At 35.6% G+C, this 13157-nt stretch overlaps 1 protein-coding gene across 7 annotated transcripts in view; it reads left to right on the forward strand.

Annotated features, from left to right (window-relative positions):
• The window catches only part of LOC127427856 (sarcolemmal membrane-associated protein-like), a 109792-nt gene that overhangs the window by 57866 nt on the left and 38769 nt on the right, over nucleotides 1–13157 (forward strand). For all 7 annotated transcript variants that reach the window (XM_051675705.1, XM_051675704.1, XM_051675707.1 and 4 more), the window contains 5 exons: nucleotides 3410–3446; nucleotides 10550–10612; nucleotides 10808–10903; nucleotides 12805–12876; nucleotides 12960–13100. In XM_051675705.1, the coding sequence (XP_051531665.1) occupies nucleotides 3410–3446; nucleotides 10550–10612; nucleotides 10808–10903; nucleotides 12805–12876; nucleotides 12960–13100 (409 nt within the window). The remainder of the gene's footprint in view (nucleotides 1–3409; nucleotides 3447–10549; nucleotides 10613–10807; nucleotides 10904–12804; nucleotides 12877–12959; nucleotides 13101–13157) is intronic.

Genomic DNA, 13157 nt, shown 5'->3' on the forward strand with positions numbered 1-13157 from the left:
AAAAACACTCTGACAGTGTTATCTGCACTACAGTTCAGCAGCACTACAATGCTGCTACAAAATTAGCTGCACAAAACATACAGCGAGTTCAGTGTAGTCCGATTCTCAAATAAATGACTCCCATGAGCCGGAATCTACAGCATAAAACGAAAACATGCACTGCAACCAGTGTTTTCTTACGATTCCCATCCCTAATGAAACAAATAAACATCTAGTAAATATTTAGTAAAAAGACACATTTAGCCCAGTTTTTTTGTTAATGAACACATGGAAATATTATAATACATTTTCACTTTACCAACTTTAATGTCATTTTTGCTACTCGTGCAGATAAAAGATGCTGTTACAACATGTCATAACACTCAAATTCTTGAGACTTATGAAACAAGGTAAGCTCAGTAAAAGCTCAGTTCACAAGATTGGGATCTGTTTGTTCGACCGATGGCATACAGAGAGAGTAAGCTGTTTGAAAACAATGTTTATTTTTTATAATATATCGAATATACACAATATAGTAGTGACAATTTTGCTGCGATATGAATTTAAGCATTGTCTTGAATATCACAATCATTTTAAAGTGCTTATTGCCCAGTAAGTTTCATAAACCGCACGTCATTAGACTAATTGTATTTTTGTTGGGCTGCAAAATGAATTCAAATAAAAAATACATAGTTTGTGTTTCAGAGTGACCACGTGTTGCCCTGTTCTTTGCATGCTCGATGCTCATGATACACTGTTTTCAGTGGCCTCGAGTGGTTTGTGTGCTTTGTGAAATCTAAGTGCTGCCGGTTCACACATTCGCACAATTCCAAACATTTGTAACTGTTACAAGTTAGTAAATAATTCTTAAAACGTGGCACAGTATTGTTAAGTGATGACAGTGTTTCACCATATTTGTAAAGAGGAAAAAACTGTACAATACACATTGCACTTTCAGTTTTCCAGCAAAATAAAAGCTCCTGGTGAAAGTGCAGTAAATACTCTGTCAGATATACTGTATATTAATATTTTATAAAAAAATTTATCCTCAAAATAGTAGTAATAATTCAGGATTATTATTATTATTGTATTTTTTTTTATCCCCCTTTTCTCCCAATTTGTAATGCCCAACTACTTAGTAGGTCCTCGTGGTGGTGTGGTTACTCACCTCAATCCGGGTGGAGGAGGACAAGTCTCAGTTGTCTCCGCTTCTGAGACCGTCAGTCCGCACATCTTATCACGTGGCTCGTAGTGCATGTTGCCGCATGTGGAGGTTTCATGCTGCTCTCCGCGATCCACGCACAACTTACCACGAGCCCCATTGAGAGCGAGAACCACTCATTGCGACCACGAGGAGGTTACCCCATGTGACTCTACCCTCCCTAGCAACCGGGCCAATTTGGTTGCTTAGGAGACCTGGCTGGAGTCACTCAGCACACCATGGATTCGAACTTGCAACTCCAGGGATGGTAGTCAGTGTCAATACTCGCTGACCTACCCAGGCCCCTAATAATTCAGTATTATAGTAATATTCAGTTTGACTGGGTCCCACAAAAATACAGTATTATAATTAATTTTCACAGGATTCCAATAGTAAGTGACTTTAGTTGTAGTTTTTGCACATCCTCTTGTTTAACAAATTTTTTTTTTAGTAGATATGTTGGTAAATAATGATTTTATGAATATGTATTATTGTATTGTTCATTTAAATAAAAATATAATTCTTCTGTTGGTTCACTTACTGAAAAACTGTCTGGAAAACATTACTTCAAAACATAACTAATTTTACTAGATTTGTACTTCTTGCATCAATCATTTTTAACCTACTTGGCTACAATAGACCTTATTCACGCTAGCGCCATCTTTGACAACGAGGCTGTGCGGATAGACTTACAGTCTCTTCAATGGGCTGTACTGCAGTTTAAATGTTTTTGGATCGTTCCGCGGACAATACATTGATAAAATATCTGTCTAAGAACATACACTATACAAAGAAATCCAGACAACATAAGTTGTGGAAAATCAGATGTGATGTAGGAGCTTTATACAGCTTTATACTGTTTGTGCCATTGAAGAGACTGTAAGTCTATCCCTCACAGCCTCCAATTAAAAATCCAATTAAAAATCAAAGATGGCGCTAGCGGTATAAAGTCTATGGGTGTTTGTTTCCTCTGAACAAATTCACTGTTTTAAGCCATTTCAGAGCAGATACATAAATATCTAGTTGAATATTAGAAGAAAAAAAGGCTAAAAAATATAGAGAAATAATGTTTGAACCAGCCCTACACCCCTGTGAACAAGTCATGAATATTTTTGGTCCATTTTCCTGTAAAAGAAAAACAATTAATTTTTTTAGTATATATATTTATCTGTTAATAATTGATTTTTTTCAACTTTTAGGAGTAAACTACTATATAGATAACCTCAGAGACACAGCTCTTATTTGTTTTTTCCTTTAAAGCTGATTGAAATTTTGGAAAATCCTTTTGTTTTTTGTATTGAATGTTGTTTTGAATTTCAAGACATTAAGCATGTCGTTCTTGACTTTGTTAGTTTGAAATACCATGCAGCGGAAGACATCTCTGTCATAGTCAGAATACAGCCACCATTCAAGACCCAAATGTCTCCGCTTCAAGTTAATAGTTTCTAAAGTTAACTGTTATGCTAATTACACACATTCCCAGTGATAGAGAGCATTTCATATTCTAATTCTGCCTGGTTTCTCTCTGGGGCTCAAAGTCTGCAGGTATTACAGCTGACCTTTTGAACCCGCAGCCTAGTTACATCATTTAAACACAGGAAACTGTGGAAACTGAAGACTGGCTTGGAGTGACTTAGCTGAAATCAGTTAGCAGATATTTGAGAACTGTGTTTGGATGAGCAGTTGTTTATTTCAATATGTATAATATCTGATTATTTATTAATAATAAATCTAACTTGACCGGATATTAGTGTCTTTTTATATTGGTGTTGCTACCCCTGTAAGAACACCCTTACCTTTGGTGAAATCACTTTTATGCAGTAACTGCTTTTTGCTTTAAAATGAAATGAAATCTGTCATCACAAAGGACTATCATGTGCATTTCCAGTGTAATCTGGTGTGCCACAGTTTCCTGGTTAAAATAAAGACAAATAGCAGTATTCCATGTGACTTAGTATGCTTGAATCGATAGTATAAATCTTGTCAGATTCTTCACCTGCCTCCTGGGGCAAGTCTCATCACCTTGGTTACTCTGCTATCAATCAGGACGGTTGCTAGGCAGCTGCGTTACTGTAAAAGATTAACATGGTGCAAAGTTGAATTTGTTGACGATGAGTGATTCTACTAGCAAATATTTGCACCTAACTTTCCTCACATGCCTGTGAACCGCTGTGGATCAGTAGATCTGTGTGAATCTCTTTATAAACCAACAATCTCTTTTCTTTACAGTGTTGTTCCAGCACCACTACCACTTGCTATTGATAAGGTAAGAAACTTGATTTTGTATTCATATTTCATGCATGTTCATAGCATTGTTTTATTGGTTTAAAGTAGACTAATTACACGATCATGGATTTCATATTTTTTTCATTTTGTTTCATTAATTATTGTTGACCTGCCTTGAATTTTAATCGGAACATGATATCAGATTTGACAAGCGTTGTGTCGTCTCAGAGCAGCTGTGTTAACTTACCAGTCACATGACTATTTCCTTTCAGTGAATGTATACAGCATTTGTATGACATCATCCATCTGTTTTAGCGACATTCTTTGCGGTCAACTCCAGACATAGACCATAAAATTGTACCACTTGCAAAACTTTACAATGGCAGCCATAGTTTCCACCAAATTACCATAGTTACTACAGTTATTGTTACTACTGTAAAACTAAAACTGTGGAAACTTGAAATTAGCCACCATTGTTATACAAAACAGAATAAAATGGCAAATATTCTGGTAAGGATCGTTATTGCTATAGTTCAATCATAAGTATTAAACTTCAACACATATTTCTTTAAAAATATTAACATTTTGTTTGTGATTTTACTGTAGTAGCAACAAGCACAGTGCTATTTTGGTGGAAACTGTATTGGTTAGGTGAGTTTCCCTAAAGAACATTTGCCTATTGCTATTGATTGCAACCTGTTCTTTGTGCATATGTGAATCTTTCTGGCTTATTTAGCCTATGATTTTTACTTTTGTTTTATAGAAATTAAATGGCTGTATTAAAGCAAATTTCTGATTAATCACATCTTTATTGAAAGATCCTGATATAGATTTAAAAAATCACAAGTTCTTTTACTGTCTGCCAGGGGTGTTCATTACATTGATCTCAGACTAAAAGAGAGTAGAGAGAGAAACTACACAAATAATGACAATCACAAACAGAGAATCTTAAAGATTACTTTTCATGTCCTCATTTCTGCTCCTACGCTGTTTGGTGCGCTTTGTGCGATCTGAGAGCACTTGGAGAATTGCGGTAATGTGGATACGCACCTAAACGGTAAAATGCACTTCAAAATGGAGCAGAAGAAGATGCGTTTTTATGAGTTTGTCTTGCTGGAACTGGAAATGCATCAAAATGCTCAAAAATGCCCATCTAGTGCAAGGTTTACATAAACTAATAATTATAAATAGCGCAGACAGGAGAGCTCGAATTCAGGGTGTACTGAGTGACTCCAGCCAGATCTCCTAAGCAACCAAATTGGCCCTGTTGCTAGGGAGGGTAGAGTCACATGGGTTACCCTCCTCGTGTTCATGATATAGTGGTTCTCACTCTTGATGGGGCACATGGTAAATTGTGCACGGGGAATAGTGTGAGCCTCCACATTTGCAAGTCTCCACAGTAAAGCGACCAACAAGCCTCGTGGAAAGATGTGCGGGCTGACTGTCTCATTGGCAGAGGCAACTGAGATTCATCCTCCACCACCCGGATTGAGGTGAGCAACTGCGCCACCATGAGGACCTAGTGAGCATTGGGAACTGGGCATGCCAAATTGGGGTAAAGGAGGATAAAATCACCCCCAAAAATAGCGCAGATTGGCACAAGAACGCGTCCAGGACGCATTTGCTGCAGAATGAAACCGAATGGGATAAAGAGTTATACCTTGACACAGCGTCTTTTAAAAGCGGCACGAGTTGCATGAAAACGGTCAAAAGATATGTCTATTGCATGTTTATATAGAAAAAAAATTAAAAATAGTTCATATGGGCACAGAAAGTTGTCCTGTGTAACTCCCCTTTGGTATGCAATATCTGTCCCTCTATCTCCAGTTTATCGACTGTCTGAGTGCCTGTGGGCAGGCCAAGGGTGCGATGATGTAAAAGTAGACGTTGATGTTTTACTGTGGAGGCGGTCATGCATTATTGAGTACCCCGTGTGACGTTACTAAATCACGGAAGAAGGGAATGAGGCATTTTGGCTGCTTGGTTTTATGCATTGAGGAGAAAGTTTGAAACTTAAAGTATGATTTTATATTACTATGAGCTCATGCACAAGATCAAGAAAAGTTTGATTCCTCATGACATGACCTGTTTAAAGCCTTGAAATGATACCAGCGAGCTTTATGTGCTGCTATTCTGTGTGTAGCTATTATATGGTGTGTGTGTGTGTGTGTGTGTGGTGGGAGGGAAGATAATGCATTTATCCTCTCATGCCATCATTAGTGTGGGATGCCTCTTAACAGGGAAGAATTGGGTTTTATAGATTGTGGTGGCGTAGTGTTTCCCGGCTGTGCACAGAGGTGTCTTTCTTTGTGAATGTTGGATGTAGGGTCCATGCTTAAAATACTTAATCACATTAGTTTTTAACACAGAAATCTAATAACATTCTCTCAACAGAATCCAGTCACACTTGACTGGTTTTGGTGCATCTAGAATCAGTATGTATGTAGTATCCACAAATAGGATTAATACATGTCAAATTGCAGTGCATTAAAAGTAGTGTTAAAGTTACCAAGATGTACCAAAGACACTGTTTCCATTGGATTTTTAATGTGTGCATCTTTTTGCTTGCATACTTTTTGGGCTGTTATGGTCATTAACAAATAAGGTTGTCTGAGGTGCTGAAAATTTAGAAGTCTTTTAAAAATCTAGTTTAAAACATGTCAAGTTCATAGAAATGCAATCTTTGTGTCAATGTTGGTTCCATGAATAAATATATAGCATTTTCTACAAAAAAAAAAAAAAAAAAAAAGTGGTGGTCTCAAGTGGTGTAACTATCAAGTAAAAGATATGAAAATACTTGCCTAGCACCTAGTTAGTGTACACTGTAAAAAAATATTACAGTAGATCTACTCAATTCAATTATGGCAACAGATTACAAGCAATATTTTTAATTAAATACACTATGCTTTAAATTAAGTATCCATCAATTGAAGTCCTTAAGTAATTTATTCAAAATGAGTAGATCTAAACAGTACATCTGAAAAAATAAATAGGAGTTAAACAAAAATGAGTTAATAAAAAAGGACCACCATAGTTAAGAGAAGTACTTAATACAATTAATTTGATAAATTAATTAAACATGAATCATATAATGAGTGGATTCATTTAAAATTAACTGAATTAAATCATATCATGTCTCAGTAACAGGCACAAACTTCAAAGATAAAGTATTCTTTATTATTGGTAACAAAAGCACATTGCTGTCCATTAACATTGTTACAGTAACAGTAAACAGTTTTTAAACACATTGTTAGAGTAAACTGTCTTTTTAAAAATATTCTTTTAAACAATTATTTAACCTTTCTCAAATGCACTTTATGTATTTCCTTTTACATTGTAAAAATGTTTAGTCAGGCAACCTAAAAAATGTGCTTTATGAAAAATCAACTGGCAGATGATATTGCTTCACTTGAAAGCTTCTAAAAGGTGTATCATACAGAATAGTCAATGACTTGTGCGACATATTCCAAGTCTTCTGGAGTCATACAGTATGTTAGGTTTTGGAGAGAAACAAAAAAGTAATCATTTTGTTTCAGTGAAAATATTGGCATTTTGTGTTCATGCTATGAGAGAAGCTTGTTTACAATGGCTTGCATTCACATGAAAATTGAATGGTTTAATTCTGTAAAAAATGCAAGTTCTCATATGAACATGAAAGTCACTGTGAACAAGCTTCTTTCATAGCGCTCATGAACGCACAACAGACATCAAAATTTTCCCTGAAAAAATTACTTAAATTGTTTTTTTCTTAACAAAACTATATTGTATGCCTTCAGAAGACTTGGAATATATACTGCCGGTCAAAAGTTTTGAAACACTCATTCTTTATTTTATATTTTTCACATTTAAGAATAATAGTAAAGTCATCAAAACTATGGAATAACATAAATGGAACTATGGGAATTATGTTGTGACTAAACAAAATCCAAAATAAATCAAAACTGTGTTATATTTTAGCATCTTCAAAGTAGTCACCCTTTACCTAGAATTTGCAGACATGTACTCTTGACATTTTCTCAACCAACTTCTTGAGGTATCACCCTGGGATGCTTTTTAAACAGTATTGAAGGAGTTCCCATCTATGTTGGGCACTTATTGGCTGCTTTTCTTTGTTATTTGGTCCAAGTCATCAATTTCAAAAACTTTTTTTAAAAATAAATGTTAGATTTATAATGAAATAAATTAATATGGTGGCACAATTATATTTTTGTCTACAAAACTAATTTCAAGCATTTAAGCATACGCCTTCAGATCAAAAGATTTTCAAGATCATGAGAAACATTTCAGTCGTGTTTCAAAACTTTTGACCAGTAGTGTATTTCATTACACATTATACATTCTACATAAAACATTAAATTGTTCCATCAGTATTTTATTTACTGATAAACCACCTGAGGGATGTCACTTTGACATCATTTTCCAGGACATTATTTTTCTCTTTATATAACAGACACCTCTAATATTTATGCAGAAACACACTGCAGGCTGAGCTACATTGCAATTAATGGTTTACTGTAGCTGAGCTGTGAAACATGCTTTTGAATGTCAGTAAATACGATGAAGCAGGTCCTTAAGTGAGTTGTATCCTTAATCGCTCATGTTTGACTCATACACTACTCCATATAAAGTGAGTGCTGCATAGTGCATAGGGATTAGGATTACTGCGATTTTGTACTGTTCTTGTGGATACTAACCACAGCCAGATAATATGCCGTTTGATTAGATCTACTCGGATTGGTGAATGATACATGAGAAATTATTATTTTATTGCTGCGTGTGTTCCGGGTGTTCTTTAAGCAGTCATGCAAGATCTACTGGCAGAATAAATGAGGCTGAAGGCTGTCACACACCAGACTAGAAGCGCCATGCCGCGTCACGGTTTGGACACGGCAGTGGTATCAAAAGTATCAGAAATTTGAGCATCCTCTGGAGACGTAGCTGGGCGCTGTTGACAGACGGCAAGCGGCAGTAGTGTGTACCTTCATTGAAAACAGTTGTCTTGAGTTTTAGAATGCCCCATGTCGACTGCCAGATGCGTCTGGTGTGCGACCCCCCCCCCCCCCGACAAGCAGTGCCGCTCTCTCTCTCCCATTAAAAATGAACTGTGATCTCACTACCGCTTGACAAGCTTATTCAAGTCATGAGAATTCAGCCACGTTTGTCATGCACAGTGGCCAAGTCCAGTTTAAATTATCTTAAAACTGCACTTCACACTATATCTAACAGGCAAACATTGAACCGGTTTGATCATCAAATGTTTGGACAGGAAATTATTTTAAATTTAAAACGACTTAATTGTATAAGTTGGATTCACTTAATAACGTCATCCTTTGGAATTAGATTTAAAACTGGTTATTTGCATTAAATTGGATTCACTCAGTTATGTCTTCATTTGTTATTATTTTTTTGTTTTTGGATTTTCTCCCCTTTTTCTCCCCAATTTGGAATGCCCAATTCCCAATGCACTCTAAGTCCTCGTGGTGGCGTAGTGAGTCCCTCAGTCCGGGTGGCGGAGGACGAATCTCAGTTGCCTCCGTCTGAGACCGTCAATCCACGCATCTTATCACGTGGCTTGTTGAGCGTGTTACCGCGGAGACATAGAATGTGTGGAGGCTTCACGCTATTCTCCACGTCATCAACGCACAACTCACCATCCGCCCCACTGAGAGCGAGAACCACATTATAGCGACCAAGAGGAGGTTATCCCAACGTGACTCTACCCACCCTAGCAACCGGGCCAATTTGGTTTGGTCAGCACGCCCTGGATTCAAACTCACAACTCCAGCATCTTTACTCGCTGAGCTACCCAGACCCCCTCATTTGTTATTTAACAAAATGCTTATACTCTTAACAACAAAAATTATTACATTTTATTCCAAATATTTGTTATTTATTTTAAAGCATATTCTGGTTAAAAAGCCATGAACATAATTCTATTAAATATATTTATACATTTGATTTTCATTAAATCTACTAAAGCACAGAATCATTTTTACAGTGTACACAACTTAATTGCAAGGTAAACAATATTTTTTTACAAATATCATGAATTGTGAGTCACCAATGAGGATTATTTTTTTTCTTCTTAGGGTTAGTCCACTTGTCAAATTCATTGATTAGTTGTCTAATGAAACAACTCATTGGCTGATGGATTAAGAAAAGTAAAAGGCAAATGCTTTCTTAAAATGCAAATTAAAACTTAAAGAAATATTGAATTGAATTTTAGTTTAATTTAGTTTAATATTATAATAACTTAACATTTGACTACTTTTTAAATCATGAATTAAAACATTTAAATATCTATTTGTCAATTTTTATATTTTATTTTTATTTGTACAATGTAAATTTTTATTTCACATTATTTTGATTGTTAATTCCTGCATAGTCTTCCATAAGTTGGTTTAGTGCATGCAGAAACCCTGGATTTCAGATGGCATACTTAAACTGTCATGTCATCAAAATGCTGATGTGACTGGAAAGTGATGGCATTTTCATCTGTGATGATAAAATGTATACATATGTAAATCATGACATCACTGCTTTCAACGCCTTGTTTTTAGGACAAAGTAGATGACTGGCTTCCCCATTAAACCCTAGAAAAGCAAACCTGACAGTGTCCATTTCCACATACACGCAATCCAGCCTGTGAACGTTTGGTCACAGTGTGTCTATATCTGACTGCAGCATCTGACGCTGTCGATATGAAAATTCTCTTTCCCCCCTTCTCTCTGCTGTGGGAGAGTCCAACTCATGTGGTTTCAATAAACTAAACTAAACTACAGATGATATAAGCCACGATTTCACCATTTAGCCGGTTCCGTTTTGGTTTCAACTGCTTAGAATGAGGCAATTCAATTTCACTAGCTACAGATGAAGAACAAGGCCCCATTTATTTAGTTAGAATGGGTTCATCCAAAGTTGGACTGTATGTCAGGTTTCTGTTGAGTTTTACCTTTTCAAAAGTTTAGTTTTATTCAATAAGACTTTCATCACTCATTTTGATTTCAATTGATTGTACTGTTTTGAAATATATCAAGATCGAGTTAATGAAAAGATGCTTGGTGGATTAAAAACAATTCATTGAAGCATGCAGATATATGACTGTCTTTTGTCTCTTTTATAATCTGTTTTCCCTGTCTGCAGGTGTCTGCTAGTACACCCAGTATGTATTCTCAGGAACTGTTTCAGCTTTCCCAGTACCTGCAGGTATGGAGCAACACCGACCTCTGCTGACTATTAGGAGTCTTGTCCAAATGGAAAGAAAATGCATGTTGAGATGCTTATAAGCGTCTATATTTATGGATTAATTTGCATGACAATATGAAAGGGAGTAAATGATGACTGAACTTCCATAATTAAATAACTTTCCCTTAATTATAACGCTCCATTTGTGTCCTTCAGGAGGCCTTACACAGAGAGCAGATGTTGGAGCAGAAGTTGGCCACTCTTCAGAGGTTGCTGGCCAGCACACAAGAAGCATCAGAAAGCAGCTGGCAGGTACATCGCATTAAAGAGGAGACGATTATTAATTATTCAGTATAGATGAAATTACCCTGACGTCACACCGTAAGCAAATGTGCTTCCGGGTTCTTCAGAGCAGCAGCTTTTAATGGTGGATCTGAGCAGTGCTGATGTACTAATAATGTTTTAAGCATTATGTAATGTTATAATGTTTCTTAATTTTAAAAGTTTTTTTTTTTTTTTTTTAAACGGATATCTATGGGTGCTGTGTTTGTTCTTTCTGAACTATCTGCAAAACCAATTTAAACTTCAAAGGCCTGTATGATTTTATTGTACTTGTAACAGGTTGATGAATATGCATTCTTGCACAAAAAAAACAACCATCAAACATGCAAAATGTGTCTTAACTGCTTAAATTATTGGTCCACATACAGTATCAATCAAATCAAATGACATTTAACCCTTATGTTGTGTTCCGGTAATTTTTACCTGGATTACTTTTTTCACTATTTATTTTTTTACTAAATCCAGTTGGAATCAAATTCCTTGACTTTGTTCACATATGGTATCTTAAAACACACAAAAAAATTGGACCATTTTATTGGTTTTATTTCACTTTGTTACCCTTGTTGTGTTCCCGGTCAAAAATGACCAGCCATTGGAAATAAATGGATTAGAATATAAAATACAAATATTTTAAGTGTTCAGGAGCATCCCAATCCTTTAGATGAGCACATACCTGGATGTGTGTTTGCACACACACGCACACCGTGTGTTGAGCACTCTTTTGTGCATTGTCTTTCCATGTTCACTCTTTGAGGAATATTTCAAGATCTACTGATCATATTATGTTGTGTTTAATCTGCTGTAAGTTACGATATGTCATTGTATATGTTATATGTATATTTCGGGTTGTAATAAGGAAAAACGTGACAAAGACACTTCTGTTTATTATATTTATTTGTGTCTGTGGGAATTTCATACACTAATACTCACTGCTGTTTGGCCTCTGAGTGAAACAGATTTGCTCATTGTATTCTACTAATTAAGACCTTTCCAACAATATTTAACACATGGCTATCTCATCTTTTTTTATAGTTTTACCAACTATGATGACTATAATTGTGATAACAAATTTGCAAATAATGAGAACAAAACAGTTATTATTTGTCAGCAAAAAAAAGCATTATTTAAGAATTGGTCGGATCAGCAATATGCGTTGTACAGTCCAGATTCTAGGCTTTAAAACGACATTTATTTTGTTCCTATCAAGCAAATGATTATTCATTTATTACATAATTAATTTTAGTATTTTTTTGTTTTCTGCATAGAGTGCCCCCCATTGGCCCAGTTTAAGCTCAGTTCAATGAATCATTCCATCAATACAAATATATATATATATATATATATATATATATATATATATATATATATTTAAAATGTTTAAAAAGTACAAAACCTGTCATAATTACTAAAGAAGTTTAAAAAGATCTAATGCAATATCATGTGAGAATATATGCAATATGAGACATTTATAAACAATAATAGTGGGCCAGTCATTTTTGACTGGGAACACAAAACAAGAGTTAATATTCAAACTCAACAGCTGATGAAGTTACATTCAAAAGAAATGCAATGACATAGTTTAGAAGAATTAGATTTCCTTTCACAAACAGCCAGAATGTGCTGTGGTAATCATTTGTTAGATTATATTTGGCCTTATTTCTGCCGCAGCAAAAGAAAAAAAAAAAAAAGAAAAATATTTTATAAATATTTTAAATAAGTTCAAATCTTCCAAGAGTAGCTGCAGGGCAGATGGGGCTTATTAACGCTGCCGAGCATTCGTTTGAAAAACAGTAACTTAATCTATTACTGTTATTGTATTTGTCATTTTGTTCTCAGTAAATGAGAGTGCACTCTGTTTCTGTTTTAAACAGGCTTTAATCGATGAGGACCGGTTACTCTCCAGATTGGAGGTGATGGGGAATCAGTTGCAAGCATATTCAAAAGTAAGACCCGTGTTTGCATGAATATTTGATGTGTGTGCTCACAGAAATCCCTCCTGTTGCTTCACTGCTTTATGTCTCCTCAGAACCAAACAGAAGACAGTATCCGCAAGGAGCTTGTAGCCTTAACAGAGGATAAACACAATTATGAGACGACAGCCAAAGAGTCCCTGAGGCGGGTCCTTCAGGAGAAGATCGAGGTTGTCAGGAAGCTGTCCGAGGTGGAGGTACATCAAAGACATGAATATATTAATGACATCAGTATGATAGCGCTGGAAATCGTT

This window comes from Myxocyprinus asiaticus, chromosome 37 (genome assembly GCF_019703515.2).
Source record: "Myxocyprinus asiaticus isolate MX2 ecotype Aquarium Trade chromosome 37, UBuf_Myxa_2, whole genome shotgun sequence".
Lineage (NCBI taxonomy): Eukaryota > Metazoa > Chordata > Actinopteri > Cypriniformes > Catostomidae > Myxocyprinus > Myxocyprinus asiaticus.